We start from the raw sequence: 25141 nt of genomic DNA, 5'->3' as shown, positions 1-25141 counted from the left end.
GCCCAGCTCAGACAACCAAAAATGCATCCAGAAATTGCTAATATCCCCCAGGGGACAGCACTGTCTCCTGGTGAGAACCACTGTCCTGGAGAGGATAGAGTAATCACAGAATTCTGGTATAAACCATTTTCTAAATTTTAATATTCAAAATGATATATGTTAGCAAGTAGACGCCTTATGTACCTTCTCCAGCAATGTTTTAAAGAAAATAACTAGTTATAGTCACAAGTAAACTAAAATAGTAAATGTTAAAAACTGGATATATTCCATGAAAACTACTAAACATTAAAGTCTGGTGTATTTGGGCTGTTTTTCTCAAATATCATTAATTTGCTATCACTGTATTTTGTGGGAAAGGACAAGTGTAGGCAACCCAACCAAGAATATGGCTTAAAACATACCTGCTCAAAGAAAGGTTTTATGGCAGAAAAGGCTGCCTGAGCTGACCAGGAAAGTTTCAAGATAGGGGTCTCTTCCATCCTTGAAATATCTGTCTACTCATTCCTCAGGAATAACAAATATAATTAGGTAATGATATAATGTACTCTCAGTAGTATACAGAGATCATATTTGTACATCTTTTTTTCTTGTTTTTATGTATCTTTTTCTCTTCATGTGTATAAAACTTATATGGATTTTTATATAAATAAGGGAGGTAATTGGGTAATTTCTCTAGTGGTACAGATTTACTGGAATCCTAAAATGATACATTCAATTCTGTGTTAAGATGGTAAACAAATTACAAAATTTAATTTCCATGATATTTTCCTTTCACTTACCTTGATAAGATATCTAGTTATATCCCTCCCAGCAATATCCAGTCTCCTGGTAAGATGAGGGAGAGAAAAGCCTTCATATACTGGGCAAATGTGAGTCACACCATCTCCAGAGTCTACCACTACACCAGTCAATAAACCTGCATAAAAGCCAGGGGGGGGGGTTAAATAAAAAGTCATATCAGAAAAATCAAAGCCAGCAAGTTCCAAATACAGTACGGAAGCCAAAATAGAAACGTAACCAACTAGAAGCCAGAATTTATTATTTACTTTGCAGGTTTTTCTAATGCATAAGTATTAAAGCGAGTGTTCTCTTTTCAGACTTCTGGTCTACTATTATGTGCTGCCCAAGGAGATGAGAAGAAACAGACCCTGAGACCGAGGACTGAAAAACAGGACTTTTTTTTTTTTTTTTGAGACAGGATCTGGCTCTGTCACCAAGGCTGGAGAAGTACCAGTGGCTCAATCTAGGCTCACTGCAACCTTCATTTCCTGGGTTCCAGTCATACTTCCCACATTAGCCTCCTGAGTAGCTGGGACTACAGACATGCTCCTCCATCATGCCTGGCTAATTTTTGTATTTTTTTGTAGAGACAGGGTTTCACCATGTTGCCCAACCTGGTCTCGAACTCCCGGCCTCAAGTGATCTGTCCGCCTTGGCCTCCCAAACTGTTGGGGTTACAGGTATGAGCCACCATACCCAGCAGAACATGTTCTTAAAGCTCTGTACAATTCTTCATTTTTTTCAACTTAGATAGTTTTGAATATACTACAAATAACATATACGGTGTATTCTGGAAAAATGCCTATGGATACTAGACAACTAGAAATCTGAGAAAAATTAAACGTGACTACCCAAAGCATCACTTTGATTATTCACTGGAAACCTTATAATAAAAGGCAATGTCAGTTAAACCTCATAATAAAAGAACAGCAAAGAAGCTGCTTTGTTTCCCATGTTTCCTCAACCTCCTAGGCTCAAGTGATCCTCTCACCTCAGCCTCTCAAGTGGCTGCGACTATAGGCGTGTGCTACCACACCCAGATAATTTTATTTTTTGTAGAGACAGGGATCTCACTATGTTGCCCAGGCTGGTCCCAAACTCCAGAGATTCAGCAATTTGCCCGCCTTGGCTTCTCAAAGTGCTGGGATTACAAAGGCATGAGACACCATACCTAGTCAAAGAAACTTTTTTAAAATTTTATTTATTTTATTTTATTTTTTGAGACAGAGTCTCACTCTGTCACCCAGGCTGGAGTGCAATGGCGCGATCTTGGCTCACTGAAACTTCCACCTCCTCGGTTCAAGCAATTCTCCTGCCTCAGCCTCCCTAGTAGCTGCGATTACAGGCGCCTGCCACCATGTCCGGCTAATTTTTTGTATTTTTTTTTAGTAGAGATGGGGTTTCACCGTGTTAGTCAGGATGATCTCGATCTCCTGACCTCGTGATCTGCCCACCTCGGCCTCCCAAAGTGCTGGGATTACAGGCGCGAGCCAGCGCGCCCGGCCCAAAAACTTACATTTTTTAATTTAAAAAGTTATTTTAAACCAAAATATGCAATTATCTATAACATGTCAGTATTATGTTATTTGGTTCTCATCCCTAATAGACTGTCTCCCTTTTTCTTATATAATTTTGCATGTATTATAGTATTTAATTACAATAATTTGTCTTGGGAAACATTTATTAAAACTACTTTTTTTTTTTTTTTTTTTTGTGAGACAGAGTCTCAACTCTGTCGTCCAGAGGCACGATCTTGGCTCACTGCAAGCTCCACCTTCCGGATTCATGTCATTCTCCTGCCTCACTCTCTTGAGTAGCTGGGACTACAGGCACCCGCCACCACCATGCCTGGCTAATTTTTTGTATTTTTAGTAGAGACAGGGTTTCACCATGTTAGTCTCAATCTCCTGACTTTGTGATCCGCCCACCTTGGCCTCCCAAAGTGCTGGGATTACAGGTGTGAGCCACCGCACCCAGCCTAAAACTACCTCCTTTTTAAGTTGATAACATTTTAAGTTGATATAATTATTGATGCAATAAGCCTCATAAATAAAACTCATATACGGACCTTGAATAATACTGTACTCTTCTAAAGAAGAGGCTTTCCATTGCAAAAAAAAAAAAAAAAGAGGAATCCACACCATCATCAATTCAAAAATACTCCCAGTAACACTGACTAAAGCAAGAATTTACATTTTATTTCCCAAAGAGCCCTTCCTACCCACCTCACCTTATTTTCTACCACTTCCATCAGGTCACACACTGGCCTTTCTCCAAACACACTTGACCCATTTCCAGTGCCACACCCTTTTCCCACTGGATTATCCCATTAAGTGCCTAAAAGACTCCTTGGCACATATCTGACAGACCCAGACATTCTCAATAAGTTCCTGTTGAATTTATAAGACCATAAAAAAAAAAAGAGCTCTCCCGACATGGCCAATATTTTATTTCCAATAACGAGGGAGGTAGCTGCTAATGGAAATATCAACAGAATATAAGTAGTCCCCTCCATTAAACCCACTTCAAAAGTTAGACATGCACTCCCAAATGTTTACCTTCTCCTTTTTAATCTACTATATATTTGACAGGCATGATTTTATGCTACCTTTTTGAATCTCTGTGTTTTTTATTTAACTCGAGTCAATTCTGAGGACAAATTCCATGCATAAAAAAATAGCTATGCCGGGCACAGTGACTCATGCATGTAATCCCAGCACTTCAGGAGGCTGAGGCGGGCGGATCACGTGAGATCGGGAGTTTGAGACCAGCCTGCCCAATATGGAGAAACCCTGTCTCTACTAAAAATACAAAATTAGCCGGGTGTGGTGGCACATGCCTGTAATCCCAACTACCCAGGAGGAGGCTGAAGCAGGAAAATCGCTTGAACCCAGGAGGTGGAGGTTGCGGTGAGCCGAGATTGCACTGTTGCACTCCAGCCTGGGTAACAAGAGCAAAAATCTGTCACAAAAAAAAAAAAAAAAATTAAAATAGCTTAAAAGAGGGAACATCCTATTTAAAAAAAAAAATAAGTTTTAAGCCTTTTTTTAACCTTAAATCCATATTTAGCAAAGCAAATAAAAATGTACATAAAATCTTATTTGACAAATTTTAGAAACTGTGAAAATATTTCAAAGTGTGGTATATAAATAATGTACTTTTCTGGGGCTTATAACTTATTGAGAAACCAAATTCTCTGACATAAAACGTACATAATAAATGTCTGATGAAGTGATTTTTTCTAACAGTTAAGCTTCACCTACCTTGAGCGTACAAAGTCAGAACTGCCTGGATGGCTACATATACACCGGAAAACTGGTAAGTTTCAAACATTACCTGTAAATGCGGACAGAAAGAAAAAAAACTAGTATTTAGAAATTTACATAATAAATATATGTTTTCTTCATGGTCACAAAGTGGAATTAATTGCCCAAAATAGAATCAAAGTGGACCTGAAATAGTCTTCCATTTTCATCAGCTCCTCTTGTTTCTTATTAAAGTCCTGCTGCTACAGAGCTCCAAGTCTGAAGACAGACTTCTGGATACATACTAAGTCTCCTAGTATTTCATAAGTGCGACAAAGCAAAGATTTCTTAGTGTATTAGTTAATGACTAATTAGTGTGAAAGAAAGATCTCTGTATTGAACAAGACTTTCTTAATTGATGTCCCTTAAGGGAAATATCTTTTTTTTTTCTGAGATGAAACCTCACTCTGTTGCCTAAGCTGGAGTACAGTGGTGCAACTTCGGCTCACTGCAACCTCCACCTCCTGGGTTCAAGCAATTCTCCTGCCTCAGCCTCCCGAGTAGCTGGGAATACAGGCACGCACCACCATGCCTGGCTAATTTTTGTATTTTTAGTAGAGACAGGGTTTCACTATGTTGGCCAGGCTGGTCTCGAACTCCTGACCTCATGATCCACCTGCCTCGGCCTCCCAGTGTTGGGATTACAGGTGTCAGCCACCACGTCTAGCCAGGGAAATATCTTTTAATTCAAAGACAAAATACAGAAATTGCTTTACAGAGCTTCACACCCCCTCCCTCAATCTGGGCCAAGAGTGTAGCTCTATCTACTCTGAGCAGCTTAAAAATTAAAAGAAAGAAAGAAAGAACAACAGTAAAATGGCATGGCAAAGGGTTATTTCCTGATTGCTGGAAAATACAGAAATGGCTTAGCTGCTAAGCCCAGTCCCTACTTGAATCAAGACTGTAATTACATCCTCCTAATGAACTATCCTGGAAGGAGGAGTTGTTTCCTTGGTGCCCTCACTGGTCACACACATGTTCATTCTCTGTAGCCCAGGTTGTCTGGGAATATCCTGCATGATTTTTTTTTGGTGATCTAGACTGAGCACTCCTTGACTGGTAGGGTTGCCTATCACTCTGAATATCTAAATATTTAGAAATTTTACAATGAAAATTACATAGAATTAGCCGGGCGCGGTGGCTCAAGCCTGTAATCCCAGCACTTTGGGAGGCCGAGACGGGTGGATCACAAGGTCAGGAGATCGAGACCATCCTGGCTAACCCGGTGAAACCCCGTCTCTACTAAAAAATACAAAAAACTAGCCGGGTGAGGTGGCAGGCACCTGTAATCCCAGCTACTCGGGAGGCTGAGGCAGGAGAATGGCGTAAACCCGGGAGGCGGAGCTTGCAGTGAGCTGAGATCCGGCCACTGCACTCTAGCCTGGGCGACAGAGCGAGACTCCGTCTCAACAAAAAAAAAAAAAAAAAGAAAATTACATAGAATTTAAATTCTACAACTCTGAAACACATACTCATCAATTAAACAATTAGATAGTCTGAATAGCATTTTATTCCATCATCCTTTATTCCACCTCCACAGGGATGAAAATGGAAGAATGATCATATATATGCACATACCAACTTGAAAGCATGTTAATGAGATTAAGGTAGGACACTATCAGTCATAGACATATTTGTACTCAAACAAATAAGAATATTAAAATGTAAGCCATAAGAAATCATGCGGAATCTTTAAAAATGATCTTAGATTTTCAAAACACTTAATACAAAAATTGAGTTTTAATACAGGCTTTAAAAATACTGTCTAACAACATTTTCTTCTAAACCCTTTCAAAAATATCCATCAACATTTAAACATTCATAAACAAAACATTTACATTAAATAGTAACTGGAAAGCTACAGAAGTTATTATATTTCTACCTCATATATACAAAAATAAAAGAACCTTGAAAACTTACTTATTTAAACTGTGAGGACCATAGCTCTCTTGCTCTCTCTTTCCTCTGTAACTGCTTATTTCATTATTTCATTAGCATTTTTTTTTTTCTGTTTCTTTTTTTTTTTGAGACAGAGTCTCACTCTGTTGCTCAGGCCAGAGTGCAGTGGGGTGATTTCAGCTCACTGCAACCTCCACCCTCCTGGGTTCAAGCAATTCTCCTGCCTCCGCCTCCTGAGTAGCTGGGATTACAGGTGTGCGCCACCACGCCCAGCTAATTTTGTATTTTTAGTAGAGATGGGGTTTTGCCATGTTGGCCAGGCTGGTCTCAAATTCCTGGTCTCAAGAGATCCACCCGCCTTGGCCTCCCAAAGTGCTGGGAGCCACCTCGCCCAGCCTCATTAGCGTTTTCAATCTCCTTCTGCTGGCTCCTCCTATCTCTCTGGTCCTTGGCCTTTTCACCACTGTCTACCCTCTCTTCTTTGTTGAACCGTATCATTTATATCCGGATGACTCTCAAGTTTGTATCTCCAGCCCAGTCTTTTCTCTTGAACTTGATCTCATATATATAACTACCTGTTTTGACATTTCTGCTTGGATGTCTAATAAGGACCTACAAACTCAACATGTCCACAATTGAATTCTTGCTCATTTCCCTCCAAACCCTGCTCTACTTTTCTCAGTTTTTCTCCAGACCTCAGTTGATGGTAACTCCATTCTCCAGTCAAGCCAAAACCTTTGGAGTCATCTCTGACTCCTTATTCTCTATTACCCATATCAAATGCATTAGAAAATTCTTTGGCCCTACCTTCAAAATAGATCTATAATCTGGTAATTTCTATTTCTTCTACTACTACTACTCCAATCCTAACAATCATTATCTTTTGCTTAAATGACTGACAAAGTCTCCAACTGTTCTAACTTCTATCTTTCCCTCCTTGTGGGATACTCACAACACAACAGAGAAATCTAAATCTGAGCATCTCCCTTTCCTGTAACAGCCTCATATTTCACCCAGAGCAAAAGCCCAATTCCTAATTAGAGCCCACAAAGCACCAATATTACTTATCCGACCTCACCTTCTGTGGCTCTCCCCTCAACCACACTGGCTTCCTTGCTTATTCTTTAATATGCCAGGCTTGTTCCTAACTTAAGACCTTTACATTGGCTACTCCCTTTATCTGGAACATCCTTTTCCTATATATCCTGGCTAACTCACTTACCCTGTCTGTTTAAACATCACCTTCTCACAACCTATGTACAATTACAACCTCCCACTCCCCCTTAACCTGATTTATTTTGCCTTTAGCATCTACAGTTGAACCTTGAAAAACAGGAAGATTGAACCACACAGGTCCACTTATACACCATTTTTGTCAATAAATCTTTCCTGCCTCCCCTTCCCTCCTCCACCTCTTCTGTCTCTGCCACCCGAGACTGCAAGACCAACCCCTCCTCTTCTTTGTCAGCGTGAAGACAATGAGGATGAAGATCTTTATGATGATCGACATCCATTTAAGGTATAGCAAATGTATTTTCTCTTCCTTATGATTTTCTTAATAGCATTTCCTCTAACTTACTTTATTATAAGAATATAGTATATAATACATAGTATGTTATCAGTAAGGCTTCTGGTCAACAGTAGGCTATTAGAAGTATTTTTGGGGGCAGTTAAGTTTGTACAAGAGTAGGGAGGGTTGGTGCCCCTAACCCCTGCATTGCTCAAGGGTCAACTGGATCGCTTACCTTCTAACAAACCATTTAATTAACTCTGTAACTGTTTATTGTATTAGCCTTTTCAATCTCCTTCTGCTGGCTCCTCCATAAAAACTTAATTAAATTAACTCACTAAATTAAAAACTTAAATTTTTTTGGCCTGTTTTTCCCTGTTAGAATATAGACACTCCATGGCAGTAGGATTTTTTGTTTACTGATCTATTCTTCTTTCCTATTTAGAATAACAACTAGCATATAGTAGATACTTAGTAAGATCTGAAGGAAAACAATTATTTTTATTATCTTTATCCACAGCAACAGTAAAAAAAAAAAATTTTTTTTTGATTTAACATAATATCACAGAAATACACATATGCATATCCTGCATAAAAACTCACCTCTACAATCTTCTCTCTGTTTTTGGTTGGGTTCATAGGAGGTTCTGTGAGTAAGATTTTACAATTTCTGGTATCTATATTAAGTTTCTCTGGTCCAAATGTGTAGTCCCACAGGTGTTTCATGTCATCCCAATTTCGTACTATGCCATTTTCCATAGGGTAGTTAACTTCTAACATTGATCGTAATTCACTTGCCTCATCTCCAACCATAAGATCCTAGAAAATTATGTCAAAGCTGTAGATCAAAGTTTTGCATATTTTAAGAAAACTGGGGAATAATTAATTTTAATCTTTCTGGCACTTGCAAAATAAAGCTTTTTATTCCACAAGTTAGAAGATCTTTTCTATCAAGAACAATGTCTTAGAAAGTTTAATCATGGATAATAAATTTTTATGTACAATGTGGTTTAAATCAATAAATTGACCTTACCTTTAACACAAATGTTTCCAAAAGAAGAGCATTAGCACAAATAAACCCCACATTTTCATATTTTGGAGGGTTTTGTATGAGGTTTCATCTGTTTCTTTTGCTCAATTGTTCAAAAAATAAGGCCTGTGATATGTGAAATAGTACATCAGGGGGAAAAAAACTTGTAGAAAAATGCTCAATGCATGCAGCACAATTCTTTGCACTAAATATCAAAATGATAAATGTAAGTACTATAAAGCATAATGAAAGAAGCAAAAAATAAAATGATTCTTTATTACTCTATAATAATGCATACATACACCAACTAACTTATAAATGGCACAAACTTTTATCTACATATGCCTGAATTAGAATTTAAACTGTTTCTACATATGCCTCACCAAGGTGAATGAAAATCTGTAGAGTTATTAAAAAATTAAGATATAGGCAAACAACCTATCCTTTAAAATCATCTCCTAAGCAACACTTTCAAGTTTAAAGTACAATATTGGAAAACTACACCATCACACATGAAGCATAATACTCACAAGTCTTGTCTCCAATGAGAGCATACTTAAGATGATCCACATTTGAAAGTCACATTTTGTATACATAATAAGACTAAGGACATCCTAGCATTTAGATTTATTTTTAGAAAACAGCTAGTCAACATGTTAAATAATATTAATTTCTACATATGTTGATAAATTCAATAAAACACAACTAGTATCAGAAGCAGATACTTGCTACAATACATTAAGTTTTAATTATGGAGAGACAAAAAAAAAAAGGCAGCAGCAAAATTAACACAAGATTATTTTTCTGAGACTGAGTCTCGCTCTATTGCCTAGGCTAGAGTGCAGTGGCGTGATCCCAGCTCACTACAACCTCCTCCTCCCAGGTCCAAGCGATTCTCCTGCCTCAGCCTCCTGAGTAGCTGGGATTACAGGCACCTGCCACCACGCCTGGCTAATTTTTGTATTTTTAGTAGAGATGGGGTTTCACCATGTTGGCCAGGCTGGTCTCAAACTCCTGACCTCAAGTGATTCACCCATCTCAGCCTCCCAAAGTGTTGGGATTACAGGCATGAGTCACCGCGTCTGGCCAACATGAGATGTTTTAAAATGAAGGCTTCAAAATACATGTTTTTAAAAAAAAAAAAAGGCAGGGCGTGGTGGCTCAAGCCTGTAATCCTAGCACTTTGGGAGGCCGAGATGGGCGGATCACGAGGTCAAGAGATCGAGACCATCCTGGCTAACACGGTGAAACCCCGTCTCTACTAAAAAAATACAAAAAACTAGCCGGGCGAGATGGCGGGCGCCTGTAGTCCCAGCTACTCGGGAGGCTGAGGCAGGAGAATGGCGTGAACCCAGGAGGCAGAGCTTGCAGTGAGCTGAGATCCGGCCACTGCACTCCAGCCTGGGAGACAGAGCCAGACTCTGTCTCAAAAAAAAAAAAAAAACAAAAAAAAAAAAACAGATCTCTGGAAAATCCACTAAAAGCAACATCAAAAACTACAACAAAGTTAAAAACAGATGCTAGAAATGTTCAGTAAAAATGTCTGTTGCAATTTCTGATGAAGTTAATTTAACATAACTTACTAACTTATTACTCAAAGTTCTGAAATATTAAATGTTTAGACTCTTTTTTTTTTTTTTTTTAGATTGGGTCTCACTCTGTCACCCAAGCTGAAGTGCAGTGGTGCCATTATGGCTCACCACAGCCTCAACTTCCGCAGGCTCAGGTGATCCTCCCACCTCAGCCTCCCACGTAGCTGGGACTACAGGTTACATGCCCAGCTAATTCTTGTATTTTTAGGGGTTTCACCATGTTTCCCAGGCTGGTCTTGAACTCCTGGGCTCAGGAGATCAGCCCACCTCAGCCTCCCAAAGTGCTAGGATTACAGGCATGACTCACCACGCCCAACCAACTGTTTAGATTCTTCTATGAGGAATATGCAAAACAGAAAATCTGTATTTGTGAATTCTAGTTAATAACATGCACATGTTGAAGTATACTGGTATCTGCAACTTACTTTGAAATCCATTAAAAAACAAGATGCAATGATGAATGAATAGATGAACAGATATGTAATAAATCAATATGATATATATTAATGTCAGAATCTAGGTGATGGATATACAAGTTTCATTGTAAAATCATTTCAGTATTGCTATGTTTTCTTAATACTGCTTAATAAAATGTTAGGAGTGAAATCTATACCTGTAATTATATATACTATTTTTGTTACTAACTTTCCTCTACATCCTTTTTTGTGTTGTACAATATAACAGATTAGATAGTTAGGTAATATAATCAGTATTATTTCAATCAATTTGAAATAAGTCTGATCTGATTTCAACAGAAATTTACTTTTTATTTAACGTACGAATAGGGGCTTACATTTACATGACCCAATGCCAACTCTAAATAAATGCCTCATGTATCGACTTCTAGGACCACACATACTATAAAGGATTAACTGAAAGAAATGTTTAGAAATGAATATCCTTGCCTTCCTTAGAACAAAGAGGACATTTACAACGGAGTATTAACTTATTTAAGAAGTACAAAGTTTGACTATTCAAGCTATCCAATTAAAAAATTTTCATATCTAAAATTTTAAACAAAAAATCCTACTAAGTGTTATATAACTTGCCTTCATCACTCAGAACCAAGTTATAAGTGATCAGATCAGACCTCAGGTATTAACCACCTGCCCCACCACTGAACATCACCTAACTGAAAGAATGAAAAAAATCACAGTAACTGAGATGCTGTTTCAAAGGTATTTATACTTCATGAAAAGTGGGTAGTAGGGATTATATTTGCCAAGAATCATTTTGAACAATGTCACCTCGTATTAGAATACAAGTAAACTCAAGTTCAAAAGCACAATTAAATCCCTAGAAGAAAACTCCACTGAAAACATTTGTTTGTTTGATTGTTCAATTAACTAATAGAGGCAGGGTCTTGCTCTGTCGCCCAGGCTGGAGTGCAGTGGCCCTGTCATCACCCACTGCAGCCTCAAACTTCTGGGCTCAAGCGATACTCCTGCCTTAACCTGCCAAGTAGCTACGGAGGCACATATTACTATACCTGGTTACTTTTTTAAAAACTTTCTGTAGAGACAGGGTCTTGCCATGTTGCCTAGGCTGGTCTTGAACTTCTAGGCTCAAGGTATCCTCCCACCTAGTCCTGCCAAAGTGCTGGGATTAGAGGCATGAACCATCTCACTAGGTCAAAAACTTCTGTTAAAATAAGCCCACACCATTCTCTACAAGCACACCCTTTCCTTTTCTTTTTTTGAGATGGAGTCTCACTCTGTTGCCCAGGCTGGAGTGCAGCGGCGTGATCTCAGCTTACCACAACCTCTGCCTCCTGGGTTCAAGCGATTCTCCTGCCTCAGCCTCCTGAGTAGCTGGAATTACAGGCACGCACCACCACACCTGGCTAATTTTTGTATTTTTAGTAGAGAAAAATTGAACTCCTGACCTTGTGATCCACCCGCCTGGGCCTCCCAAAGTGCTGGGATTACAGGCGCGAGCCACTGTGCCCAGCAAGCACACCATTTTCTTAATCTCATTAGAATATTAACACAAATATATGATCTTTTATTTAGGATAAATTTCCTCTTTTAAATGGTTTTGTTTATTCAAAAGAAAACTTCACAAAGTTACTATTACTAGTTAAAATATATTGTATTAGAAGTGCCTGATTTTTGTCAGAGATTCTTACAAACAATATTAAAAACAAACCTGAAAAGTGTCTACTACAGAAGCACTTACACTATCACAGAAAAATACAACGAAAGAGTTAAATGTCTGAGATAAGCCCAGCAAGCTTTTAGTTGAAAAGAAAAAGGCACTGCACAATGTTATTTATTTGGGGGGGGGGGAATCTGTCGTTTATAGAAAAGCTTTACCTTTTTCTTATTTATCCTCACATAACCTTGTGAAATCTGCTCATCAGTAAGGATAATATGGAAAGAATTCTCTTTTTTCTATCTATGGTTCGTTTACATATTAAAATTTTACTCCATTTATTAAGTACACATCTGATACCATACTAGATGCAAATATATATACAGGCTATGACAGTCAATGTTCAATTTAACACTGGTCAATAAAGTGAATTTATTCAAATGCAACAACTTCACTTGAATTTTCTGGATCACACATATCCAAATAAAGTCATTTTATTTCTAATATGCACAACACATTCCATTTTAACTATAACATTCATCTACAAGAAAAACAAGGAAAACAATTCAAAACTATGTTAGTAATTAGTTCTTGTTTGGTCCATTGTACGCAATCAGGAAAGTATACGACTTAATTAGTTGCTATCAAATTGAAGCAATGAAAAAGGTTAAAAATCAAAGTATTTAAAATAAAAATATGGAATAACCCCCCCTCCCCACTACTAAAGGGACACAAAACAACAACTACTGTCCCATCAAGCAAAAGTGGAAAACAAACAGAGCATGTGTGTAACCTCACTTACCATCTTTTTGTTATTCTACTTCAACGGGTCAAGAAAGGTGAAGAGAGAGAAGGTAGAAGTAAGAGTCAGAAAAGGCCTAAATAAAATCCTCACTGAAATGTTTAAACATACAAGCAATAGAGACAATTAGGTTGAGGTCAGATGCAGTACTACTATATTTAATGGAGTTAATAATTAGGGCCAAATTAACAAGGACAGTTATTCCTGAATGCAAATTAACTCATTAAACGATTTAAATTTCCATTTTTTAGTCTACCACATTTTAGCTAACAAGACACAAAAAGGATAAGTCAAAATACTAAGCACAGGAATTCCAAAAAGTAAGCTTCTTTAATTCATTACTGAATTTAAGAATTTTAATTAAGAAAAATAAATGATAACAGCAAAGGTCTAGCTGAGTAGGCATAGAGTCAGATAGCTCAGGGTTGTTTTTCCAAGCTCTAATGTTCAAGTTAAATTTATTTGACATAGCTATCTTTTGCTGTTTTCTACTGGAAGAACAATTTAACTTGATAGGCTTACAAGATTGCACAGAGTGAACAGAATTGAGCCAATAGAATACAGAATGACAAACCATACAAGCAAATACTGCTAAGGAATTCCTTGGCAAAAATGTTTTATTAGCATATTGACAAATTTGATTTTTATCACTTGGCCTTAAAAACGAAGAACGTGGGCATGAAGAGATGTGTAGTTATTTGTGCCTATGTTGGAAAATAAAAATGGCTATACAAGGTATTTCTTCACACCTCAAAAATTTCATTGTCCCTCAGTATATAGCCATTCTTTAAAAACCTGACACTGAATAAAAAGTATAGCCTTCAACTTCATTAAACATTTATCCTTATCACTATTATTAGCTAATTTCAAGTCAAAGTTCATTTAAGATAGAATTCATTCAGAATGAAAGGAGTTCACAATAAGCAAATAAGGAATCCCACAAATATTCCAAAAGCTCCTTAAAAAGGAAAAACTTATATTGAGTGTCCCATTTTATTTTTTTTGTTAACAGGAGAGGCCAGAATAATTCACTACTTTAACTCTTTAAAAAAAAAAACTAACACAGAACCCAAGTTTCAGCTTGTATTTTTATTCATTGTGTAACTCAACTCTCTATCGCAAAAGCAGAAAGCTACATGCAAATCTCTACCATCTATTACCAACTTCCTACATCAAACAAATGTCCCAAAGAGATATACTCTAATGCATATTTCAAATGACTCATAACCTTACACTGAAGGCTTGCTAAAGACTATCCAGATAGGACCAACAATGCTAGCGTGTTCACAAACAATTCACTAAAAAAACCCCTAAATTCTACTGCATTCTGTATAACTTGATCCCTCAGTCAACTGAAGAACTTAAAGCCAATTGGTGACCACTGTCCTCTGACTGTTCTCTTTCTTCTCAAATATTCTAACTCCTACTTGATTTCTGATCCCTTTAATATGGAAGAAAAATCTATCACCTTTTCATGTAGTCTTTCATGTTAAATACAGCGAGTAGGCAGTGAAAACTTTCCTTCCTCTACATGGTAAAATATATAATGCAAGGCCAAATAAAGGCTCGCATGACTTCCTTCTGCACATTATGGAAATAAGTTGTATTAATGAAAAGAGGAATCAATGAGAGTTACACCCTGTGTTTTCCTAAATGGCTACATAAAAAAGTAGAGGGATCAGGCCATAAAAACATGAAAAGAAAAAGTCTAAGGTGCCAAAGAGACACTCACATACAATGACAAATATATGGAATTGAAAGACATAAAAATACCAGGCCGATTTCTTTTAAAAATCATATTATGTACATAATAGGACTTAAGTCACTAACACAGTGTTTCACATTAATGTAACACACTTAAGTATTTTACTCCAACAAGTAATGGCATCAAGCCATACATAAACAAAATCAGATGAAATTAACTTCAATTTTTGTGCACCTGTTCAGGTGTTGATATAAATTAAAAAGATGAGAACTTCTGCACTCCCCTTTGCTTTTTATGGCAACATATTTTAAAACTACTTACAAGAACTGTTAAACTACTTTTATAAGAACACTTCACATGTCTTGATTATCATTTATCAATAAATAAAACATTACCTTGATTTCAATGTTTCCCACTTTGGTGGTTGATCTGATAATAGGTCTTCCAACCAAAGCTGGGAAGATGTGTTCTGGAAAGTTAGAGCCTGCATATCCACACTTCACAAACTGGAATGAAACAGTAAAATAAAAGTGGGTTAGCATCAGGGTATTTACTATATTTTAAGACAGCATTTGAAAAATATCACTTTGCATTTATATAACATTTTAAACTTTTGGTGCTTTCAGTCCACCCAAAGTAGCCACTCAATCTATTGCAACCTCTCCACTTTACTTCTTTCATGGCACTGACTACTTCCAGGGTTCATGTTTATTTACTGCTAAATTAGTGCCTAAGTCCCCTCACTAGAGCAAAAGCCTCATAAGAGCAGGGAGCTAAGCTGAGCAGTTCATGCTGGAATCCGATACCTATCAGAGATCCTGGCACAGTACTCACTCCAGAAGTATCTGTGGGATGGACAAATTCACTGAACAAATGCTAAGTTGTTTTTGTTTTTGTTTTGAGGTGGAGTTTCACTCTTGCTGCCCAGGCTGAAGTGCAATGGCATGATCTGGGTTCACTGCAACCTCCGTCTCCTGAGTTCAAGTGATTCTGCTGCCTCAGCCTCCCAAGTAGCTGGGATTACAGGCATGCGCCACCAAGCCCAGCTAATTTTGTATTTTCAGTAGAGACGGGGTTTCTCCATGTTGGTCAGGCTGGTCTCAAACTCCCAACCTTGGGTGATCCGCCCGCCTAGGTGTCCCAAAGTGCTGGGATTACAGGCGTTGAGCCACCATGCCCAGTCAAATGCTAAGTATTTTTAAAAAGAGAAATGTGAGAAAATGAACAGAACTAAAGCTTCAATTCTGAAGCAGACTTTCATTAATTTTGGGCAAATCGCTTAGACAATGTCATTTTCCAAAATGGGAAAACTAAGTATCATTTAAACTAATATCACGATACTATGAAAATAAACATTTATTAGGCATTTTTGGCTATTTGTTTATTTTTAGACGGAGTTTCACTCTTGTTGTCCAGGCTGGAGTGCAGTGGCGTGATCTCAGCTCACTGCAACCTCAGACTCCCGGGTCCAAGCAATTCTTCTGCCTTAGCCTCCCAAGTAGCTGGGATTACAGGCACCCACCACCATGCCAGCTAATTTTTGCGTTTTTAGTAGAGACAGGGTTTCACCATGTTGGCCAGGTTGGTCTCGAACTCCTGACCTCAGGTGATCTGCCCACCTTGGCCTCACAAAGTGCTGAGATTGCAGGAGTTGAGTCACCATGCCTGGCTAGCTATTCACATTTTTATATTTAGATAAATGTATTTAGTAATACCAGGCAACATAATTTCATTTTCAGTGTACTGCTCCGAGGAGAACATATCATCGATGGTGATAAAACTTCCATTTTATACATAAGAAACTGATATTCTAGGGGATTTAACTACAGTAAAACTTAAGAGAGAATCAAGCTTTTAATTTTTTTTAATTTAAAAAATATTTAAAATTTAGAGTTCGGGTCTCATATGTTGCCTAGGCTGGAGTGCAGTGGCACAAGTGCAGCTCACTGTGGCCTCTAACTCCTGGGCTCAAGTGATGCTCCCGCCTCAGCCTCCCAAGTAGCTGGGACTATAGGTATATGCCACCAGGCCCAAATAAGTTTTTATTTTTATTATTTTTTTTTGAGACAAGAGTCTCACTCTGTCACCCAGGCTGGAGTGCAGTGGCTCCATCTCAGTTCATTGCAACCTCCACCCCCCAGGTTCAAGTGACTCTCATGCCCCAACCTTTTGAGTAGCTGGGACTACAGGTGTATCCCACCATGCCCAGGTCATTTTTTTTTTTTACCTTAATCCATCAAGATAGCAAAAATCGCGCACTTTCACATTACTTCAAGTGTGAAAGCATTAACAGTTATAATAACAAGAACTAAAATAATTGGCTGGGAGTGATGGCTCACACCTGTAATCCCGGCACTTTAGGAAGCCAAAGGGGGTGGATAACTTGGGCCCAGGAGTTTGAGACCAGCCTGAAACTACACAGCAAAACCCCCTTTCTACAAAAAATACAAAAATTAGCCAGGCATAGTGACACACACCTGTAGCCCCAGAAACTCGGGAGGCTGAGGTGGGAGGATCACCTGAGCCCGGGGAGGTCGAGGCTACATTGATCCATGGATTGTACCACTGCACTCCAGCCTAGGCAACAGAGTGAGACCCTGTTTGGGGAAAAAAAAAAAAATGGCTGAGTGTGGGTGCTCACGCCTGTAATCCCAGCACTTTGGGAGTTTGGGAGGCCGAGGCAGGTGGATCCCTTGAGGTCAGGAATTCGAAACCAGCTTGGCCAATATGGTGAAACCCCATCTCTACTAAAACTATAAAATTGCCCAGGCGTGGCGGTGCATACCTATAATCCCAGCTACTCGGGAGGCTGAGGCAGAAGAATCGCTTGAACCCAGGAGGTGGAGGTTGCAGTGAGCCGAGATTATATGAATGCACTCCAGCCTAGGCGACACAGTGAGACTCTGCCTCAAAAACAATAATAAAATAAAATAATTTAAAAAAAAAAATTATACTGGCTACTCTGGGCACACTGCCTATAGGGTAGCCCTGCTCTGCAAGAAGCAGTAAAGAAAAAATAAAAATTATAATTTTAAAGTTATATTATTTTTTGTAGAGACAGGGGTCTCACTGTTGCTCAGGCTGGTCTTGAACTCCCAGCCTCAAGCAATCCTCCCACCTTTACCTCCAACAGTGCTGGGATTATAGGCATCAGCCACAGTGCCTGACCCCAATTTTTCAATAATAGAAAACTGACAATCTGATTACTTCTGCAAATAATAATAATAATTAGTATTTTTTAAAAATCAAGGCCGGGCGCAGTGCTCACGTCTATAATCCCAGCATCTTGTGATCCCAGCTATTGGGGAGGCTGAGGCAGAAGAACTGCTTGAACCCAGGAGATGGAGGCTGCAGTAAGACAAGATCACGCCACTGCACTCCAGCCTGGGCAACACGGCGAGACTCTGTCTTAAAAAAAAAACAACAAAACACTAAACCATGATGTGATACAATACAAAGAAAACATTATTTTCTAAACTATCATTTGGTATCATTGGTATCGTCTTAATCCTTGAAATTCCTCCTCCATGTCAATCATTTTAAGACTTGGTGACTTTGTTCTTTCATTGTGTGCAGTAAGGCTGTGTTTAAGAAATAGATTTTACCATATATAGTTTCCTCTTCATAGCAGTGTGGTTTAAACTAGTTCCCTTACTTCCCACTGAGTCATCAAATGGTTAAGAATATGAACAGTATAATATTCTTTCAAGCAAAAATGAAAAATTCTATCTGCATCTGCTCTAAAAGTACATTTTTTTCTCTTCAAAAAAAAAAATAATAACCTGGGATTTATAAAGCCCCATTTCGGCTTATTTAATATTTATTTCCCCCTTACTAATTTTATCTCATGGTACTGATGTTATTTAGTACGTTAACTGCACAGTGACAGTTCTGATCTTAGGCCACCAAAAGATTTATTCTACTTACTCCAAAGCATTTTGCAAGACGAAATCAAATTTGATTTTGGTTTGTTTCTGTTTCAAACACTCCTAAATTCAACATATAAAGTAGCAGAAGCCTGATAAAGCAGGCCACAATCAGCTACAAATGTCAATTACATAAATGCGAATGCAGTTATTCTAGCACTATAAGCTTCTCTGTACGACTGGACCTTATTAAGCACTATGCCAGCAACATAGCAAGCACTAGGGAAACCTTCATTTTGTTGGTGATCTAACTCACTGCTGACAAAATCACCCTAGTCTGGTAACAAGACACACAACACCAGGGGCCTGGGCCTAGCTCATGAAGAGGACCTAAACCTAGAGTTTCACAGACCTCCAGATTTTCACCTATCGCCCAAGCGGCTTGATTTCAGAAGGAGGTTTGAATGGTTAAAAACCACATAAACTATTGGATCAAATGAGTTTTCCTCCTCTGGGCAATCCTGCTGAGACACTGGTCAAGCTAGGAGATAGAAAATCGAGCAGGACCAACATCGGGCTCATGATCGTAAGGACACACTTGTTTCCAGGCAAGCTTGTCCAATCCACGGCCCAAGGGCTGCATGAGACCCAACACAATTTCATAAACTTTCTTAAAACATTTTTTTGGTGATTTTTTCAGTTCATCAGCTATTGTTAGTGTATTTTACGTGTGGCCCAAGACAATTCTTCTTTCAATGTGGCCCAGGGAAGCCAAAAGACTGGACACTCCTGTCCTAGAATACTTAATTTGGGTCTGCCGGAGGGGTTAAAAAAAACATCAATTTTTCAAAAAGCTTGTAAGTTTATTTTTATTTTTTACTAGCTATGGGGTCTTGTTGTATTAACCCAGGCTGGTCTCAAACTCTTGGCCTCAAGAAATCCTCTCACCTCGGCCTCCCAAAATGCTGGAAATACAGGCATGAGGAACCACACCAGCCAGCCTACAATTTTATTTATTTATTTATTTATTTTCTGAGACGGAGGCTCGCTCTGTCGCCCAGGCTGGAGTGCAGTGGCTGGATCTCAGCTCACTGCAAGCTCCACCTCCCGGGTTTACGTCATTCTCCTGCTTCAACCTCCCGAGTCTTGCCCGGCTAGTTTTTTGTATTTTTTAGTAGAGACGGGGTTTCACCGTGTTAGCCAGGATGGTCTCAATCTCCTGACCCCGTGATCCGCCCATCTCGGCCTCCCAAAGTGCTGGGATTACAGGCTTGAGCCACCGCGCCCAGCCCAGCCTACAATTTTAAAACCTAAGGCATGTAAGGAGCAAATGAAAACACCTTAGGGTAACAACTATTTCCATAAATTTTTCAAAATTACATCTGAATATCCTCTTTAATATTTAATTATAAAGCAATCATTATAACTTCAGGTATCTGAATAAAATCAAGATGACTATTCACGTCTACAAATGGTAAGAAACAGAATACACAATTTAAGTGGTTCCTAGTCCTCTACATACTCAGAATATTACAGCATTCCTGTTACATGATTCATGTATTTTATCAGCACTGTTTCTTCATTCGAAACCAATCAGGTCCACAGAAAATCTGCATAAAATTTTAAAATAACTAGAAGCATAAGAACAAATAAATTTTTATTTGAATTAACTACACTCACTTTTTTCATTTATATGACAGGAACTGATCATTTGTCTTAAGGAAAAGGATCTTAAAAATATGGATTAGACACCAGACTAACCAATAACATATTACAATCAGCTTTCTTTTTGTGTGTGTGACAGAGTCTCACTCTGTTGCCCAGGCTGGAGTGCAGTGGCGCGATCTTGGCTCACTGCAACCTCCGCCTCCCAGGTTCAAGCAATTCTGCCTCAGCCTCTCAAGTAGCTGGGATTACAGGCAACAGCCACCATGCCCAGCTAATTTTTGTATTTTTAGTAGACACAGGGTTTCACCATGATAGCCAGGCTGGTCTCAAACTCCTGACCTCAAGTGATAATCCTGCCTCGGCCTCCCAAAGTGCTGGGATTACAGGAATGAGCCACCATGCCCAGCCTAAAATCAGCTTTCCAATGTTAGCTAACTAATGGAATAGTAACATAACATTAGCTTCTGACAGCAGGGTGCAGTGGCTCAAGCCTGTAATCCTGGCACTTTAGGAGGCTGAGGTGGGCAGATCTCTTAAGCCCAGGAGTTTAAGACTAGCCTGGGTAACTAGTCTCTACAAAATAAAAAATTAGCTGGGTGTGGTGGCACAAGCCTGTAGTCCCAGCTACTCGGGAGGCTGAAGCAGAATCACTGGAGCCCAGGAGGCAGAGGTTGCAGAGAGCCGAGATCACGCCACTGCTCTCCAGCCTGGGCAATAGAGCAAGATCCTGTGTCAAAAAAAAAAAAAACAAAAAAACAAAAAAACTCAGCTTACAGTTAACATTCCCATTCTAATTTAATATTTAAAAACTCATATATACGACAAATACAGGGCTCATTGCCTCAAACCCCTAAAAGAGGAAGAATTCATTAAAATATAACTGGCTTGACTTTCTAAAAAGAGTATCTGACACAATTACAAAACAAAAAATTTTAAATTCAATTTTTAAAGTTTTGAATTTATTTAGGGGCCACTATAGTGGAAACCAGGCTAATAATTTTTTAAAAAGCACCTTTAACTGAATTTTAACTGCACATGTAACATGTGTTTATAGTTAATTTAAATATAGTTTAATAATACATGCTTTGTTCAAATAAAGAACATTTTTCCAATAATTCAGAAAGGTCATGAAGTCCTCCCCATCTTCCCTCACTCCCTTATCCTTTGTCTCACAGGTAACCATTATGAACATTTCTTATGTATCCCTTCAAAAACTTTATATGCAGATACAGGTTTGTGGACATACATCTTTAATAAGGAACATACACTTAAACTGAATCATTTTAAAACCTTTTTCAACTTAATAAATCTTAGACATGTTTCCATAGCAATGGATCTGCCTTTTTAAAAGTATTACATTCTTAAAAACCGCCCCATTAATATGTTTTGTTTGTTTGTTTGTTTTTGAGAGGAGTCTTGCTCTGTCGCCCAGGCTGGAGTGGCACCATCTTGGCTCACTGCAACCTCCCCCTAACGGGTTCAAGTGATTCTCCTGCCTCAGCCTCCCGAGTAGCTGAGATTACTGGGATTACAGGCACCCACCAACATGCCTGGCTAATTTTTGCATTTTTAGTAGACACGGGGTTTCACCATGTTGGCCAGGCTGGTCTCCAACTCCTGACCTCAGGTGATCCGCCCGCCTCGACCTCCCAAAGTGCTGGGATTAAAGGCATGAGCCACCGCATCTGGCCTCATTGTATGTTAACACTCTTTTTACTCTAGTCCATTTCTAACACAGTTCAGATGAAGCTAACATAATTATTGCTTGTAAAATTCTGTAACAAATCTAATCATAGGCAGTATTATGGCAGTAAATACCAGCTCTTTTCCCCCTCAACAATTCAGATTCCAAAGTGTTTTGTTCAAGTAAAACGTACTTTAATTCATACATCATATGTATGGGAGGGAAGAGAGAAAAGTCACAAAATGTTGCAACATCAAAATGGTTAGAAATCACTAAAGAAGTCATCCAGAATAAGTAATATTTCCATCTTCCAATTTGCTGACTTTGCTATCCGAAATACATTTTTTTAAAATCTGGCAAGACAGAGGTTTGAATGAAACAACTTTTTTTTTTTTTTTTAATTGAGACGGAGTTTCACTCTTATCGCCCAGGCTGGAGTGCAGTGCCACTTCCTGGCTTCAAGCGATTCTCCTGCCTCAGCCTCCCAAGTAGCTGGGATTACAGGCATGCGCCACCACGCCCGGCTAGTTTTTGTATTTTTAGTAGACCGGGGTTTCACCACGTTGACCAGGCTGGTCTCGAACTCCTAACATCAGGTGATCCGCCCACCTGGGCCTCCCAAAGTGCTGGGATTGCAGAAACAATTTTCAAATAGTTTATAAATCAGTGCCTTAGTCAGATTTTACAATTTTTGAATCTTAAAGGTTAACATTACCTGTATTCTGAAACGAAAGGTGAAAAAGGGCCTGGGGGTAGGATAACCAACACTAATTAACTTCCCCTAAGGCCAGTGCAATTAACAGTCTTGTGGGGTCCTAGGTCACCCAAAACCACCCAATGGAACATGCTGGTCTCGGCGGGCCTGCACCTGGGCCAAATCACCAGTATGCAGAACAAAAAGTGAACGATGCGCTGCCAATCTGGACCCCTTCCCTCGAAAAAAACTAAAAGCCCAACAAACACAGCGAAAGGGCTGAGGTCCACACTCCATGACAGCACTTCCCTTTTTTTTTTTTCTTTAAAGTAAACCCGCTTCCTGCTTCTCGTTCGGTATATCTTCAACTATACAGGAAGAGGAAGGCCTCTAGGTCTTTCGCCGTTTTACACACCGGCGGCCCTGGGGAAAAGAGCCCTTCTCGGAACACACAAACCGAGCCTTTTACCCCTCCGTCCGCTATAGCCCAATTGCCCCCGCTTGAGCGCGAAGCCGGTCCCCGCCGGGCGGCCAGTAGGCTCTGCGTCCAGTGCCGGTCTCGCCAGCCGCTCCAACCCGGAAGGCTGCGGGGGTGGCAGGCTAAATGGGCGGCAGGCTCAGGGGAGACCAGGGTAAGACCGGCTCGCTCCCACGCCCGCGGAGGTGGGAGGCACCGCCCCGCGCCCCTTCGCCCAGAGAGCCGGGAGGTGCAGCCCAGGAGGCCGAGGGCCCGCGCGCCCGCTGCTCGTCCCCGCCCGCGTCTGTGGCCGCCAAGGCCTCCTCGCCCGGCGCTTACCCCGGTGCCGTTGTCGCACACCACCACCTTCCTGCCCTGGCTGTCCATCGTTCGCCCAGGGGAGAGCCGCTGCCGCCGCACAACCTACAGCCGCCGCCGCCCGGCCGTTTTCTCTTCTTCCTCCTTCGTCTTCCCAGCCCCTCCTTCGGCCCAACTTTTCTCCCCCGACCGGAAGTCGCCGCCCGGCTCCGCCCGTCATTTAGCTGAATGTCTGCACGAAAAGGGTGGGACGGGCGGGCAGCGCGACTGGCAGCGGTGAGCTCCAATTAAAGATGGAGGAGCGTCGAGGTCCCTCCCGCAGCTCCGCTTCCGGCTTGTCTGTCCTGGTAGCTACCCAGCCGGGTTCTTTGCTGCTTCTAGTTCCCGGCGCTTTGCCGGGCGTTAATGGCGGCCAACGTCGCAGGTGCTGCGGCTTTCTCCCTAAAGTGTCACAGGAGCTAAGGGCGCCGCTTAACGAAGTGCAGAAGACGCAGGCAGGTGAAGGACACCGATTCTGCTGCGGCAGTGGAATGTGGCGGAGAAACCGGCGGGTAGGGCGGGGAGCAAGCCTGGTGGCCCTAGCGGACCCCACCATTCCACAGGGCTTGGTGTGTCATTGCTTCTGGGCCTTTTCCGCGGACAGAACTGGGATGGATACACACATGCTTATTTGAAATCATGCGTTTGTTCCATACTCCAATGTCAGCCCACCCCTTCTTTGCCCAAGTTGCTCTGTGGTCAAGTGAACGAGAGCAGGTGCCTGCATTTCCAGCCTCGTGGCCCACCGCCTCCTTCTTCCAGTAGTCCCATGTTGCTTCACACCTCTTCAGTACATGTACTTCTGTGAACCCAGAGCCTTGGCTTTGAAATCAGACAACCCCAGTTTCAAACGTGGCGCTGCCAATCACGAGTTTTGTGATTTTGGCATACCCCTGTCTGCATGGGGATAATAGGTTCTCTCTCCATAGGTGTGGTGAGGATAAAATTCTATGCATAGAGTAAATGTTCATTCAGTGGTAGCTATTTCTAATTCTGTTCTTCTGAACGTATGATTCTATCTACAATGCCTCATTTTTTTTTCCTTTTTAGTCAATTGGCAAACTTGTGCTCTGAGACCCAGCTTGTCACATCTCTGATGACGGCTGATATCCTCAGGATGTTCCTTACTTCCTTTCTCGCTATTACTTTACTATGAATATATGAATAACGTGTTTATTACATGCAACAAATATTTATTAGATGAATGACATTAAAATTCACCTTTAAAATGCCATCCTTTATGAGAGGTGAGAACTAGAACTTTTCCTTCGACATGGCTGTACATGTTCAACAACTAGAATGAAACAGGGATCATGAACCCTCAATCCAGTGTTCTTTTTATAATATAGCTGCCTGTTTTCACTGTTCTTTTATTAGACCAGTGATTTTCAAACTTTTTTAAAGGCATAGAGTGCTTTATTCAAATTTAATCTTATGTGGAACCCTCAACACATAAATATTAAAATAAAAATAAAGCTGCCATTGTTGTAGTTGGAAGTTTGAGAGGTTAGACTAGGTCTCAGAGGAACATTTCTTCCCTTTGCCTGCTTTAACAGTCAGAGAAGTACCTCAGCCAGCAGAAAAATTTATCTGTTTATAAATTCCTTGAGTATAGAATCCGTATCTTATTTTTTTGGCCTCCAATGCTAGTGCTGTGCAATTTTCTTGAAAGTACATTTTATTGGTCTCAGCAAATTG

At 40.0% G+C, this 25141-nt stretch overlaps 1 protein-coding gene across 2 annotated transcripts in view; it reads right to left on the bottom strand.

Annotated features, from left to right (window-relative positions):
- Positions 1–24768, bottom strand: part of ACTR2 (actin related protein 2) — a 41174-nt gene extending 16406 nt beyond the window's left edge. Inside the window, exons 1-6 of one of the 2 annotated variants that reach the window (XM_003908739.5) lie at positions 23426–24768; positions 15113–15223; positions 13013–13027; positions 8098–8313; positions 4044–4116; positions 780–916 (exon numbers count right to left, since the gene is read on the bottom strand). In XM_003908739.5, coding sequence (XP_003908788.1) covers positions 780–916; positions 4044–4116; positions 8098–8313; positions 13013–13027; positions 15113–15223; positions 23426–23473 — 600 coding nt within the window. In that variant the 5' untranslated portion in view covers positions 23474–24768. The remainder of the gene's footprint in view (positions 1–779; positions 917–4043; positions 4117–8097; positions 8314–13012; positions 13028–15112; positions 15224–23425) is intronic. The other variant, XM_003908738.5, reaches the window with a different exon arrangement.
- Positions 24769–25141: the final 373 nt, after the last annotated feature.

The sequence above is a fragment of the Papio anubis genome, chromosome 14 (assembly GCF_008728515.1).
Source record: "Papio anubis isolate 15944 chromosome 14, Panubis1.0, whole genome shotgun sequence".
Taxonomy (NCBI): Eukaryota; Metazoa; Chordata; class Mammalia; order Primates; family Cercopithecidae; genus Papio; species Papio anubis.
The sequence above is the reverse complement of the archived record's forward strand: the minus strand, read 5'-3'. Positions and strand labels throughout refer to the sequence as shown.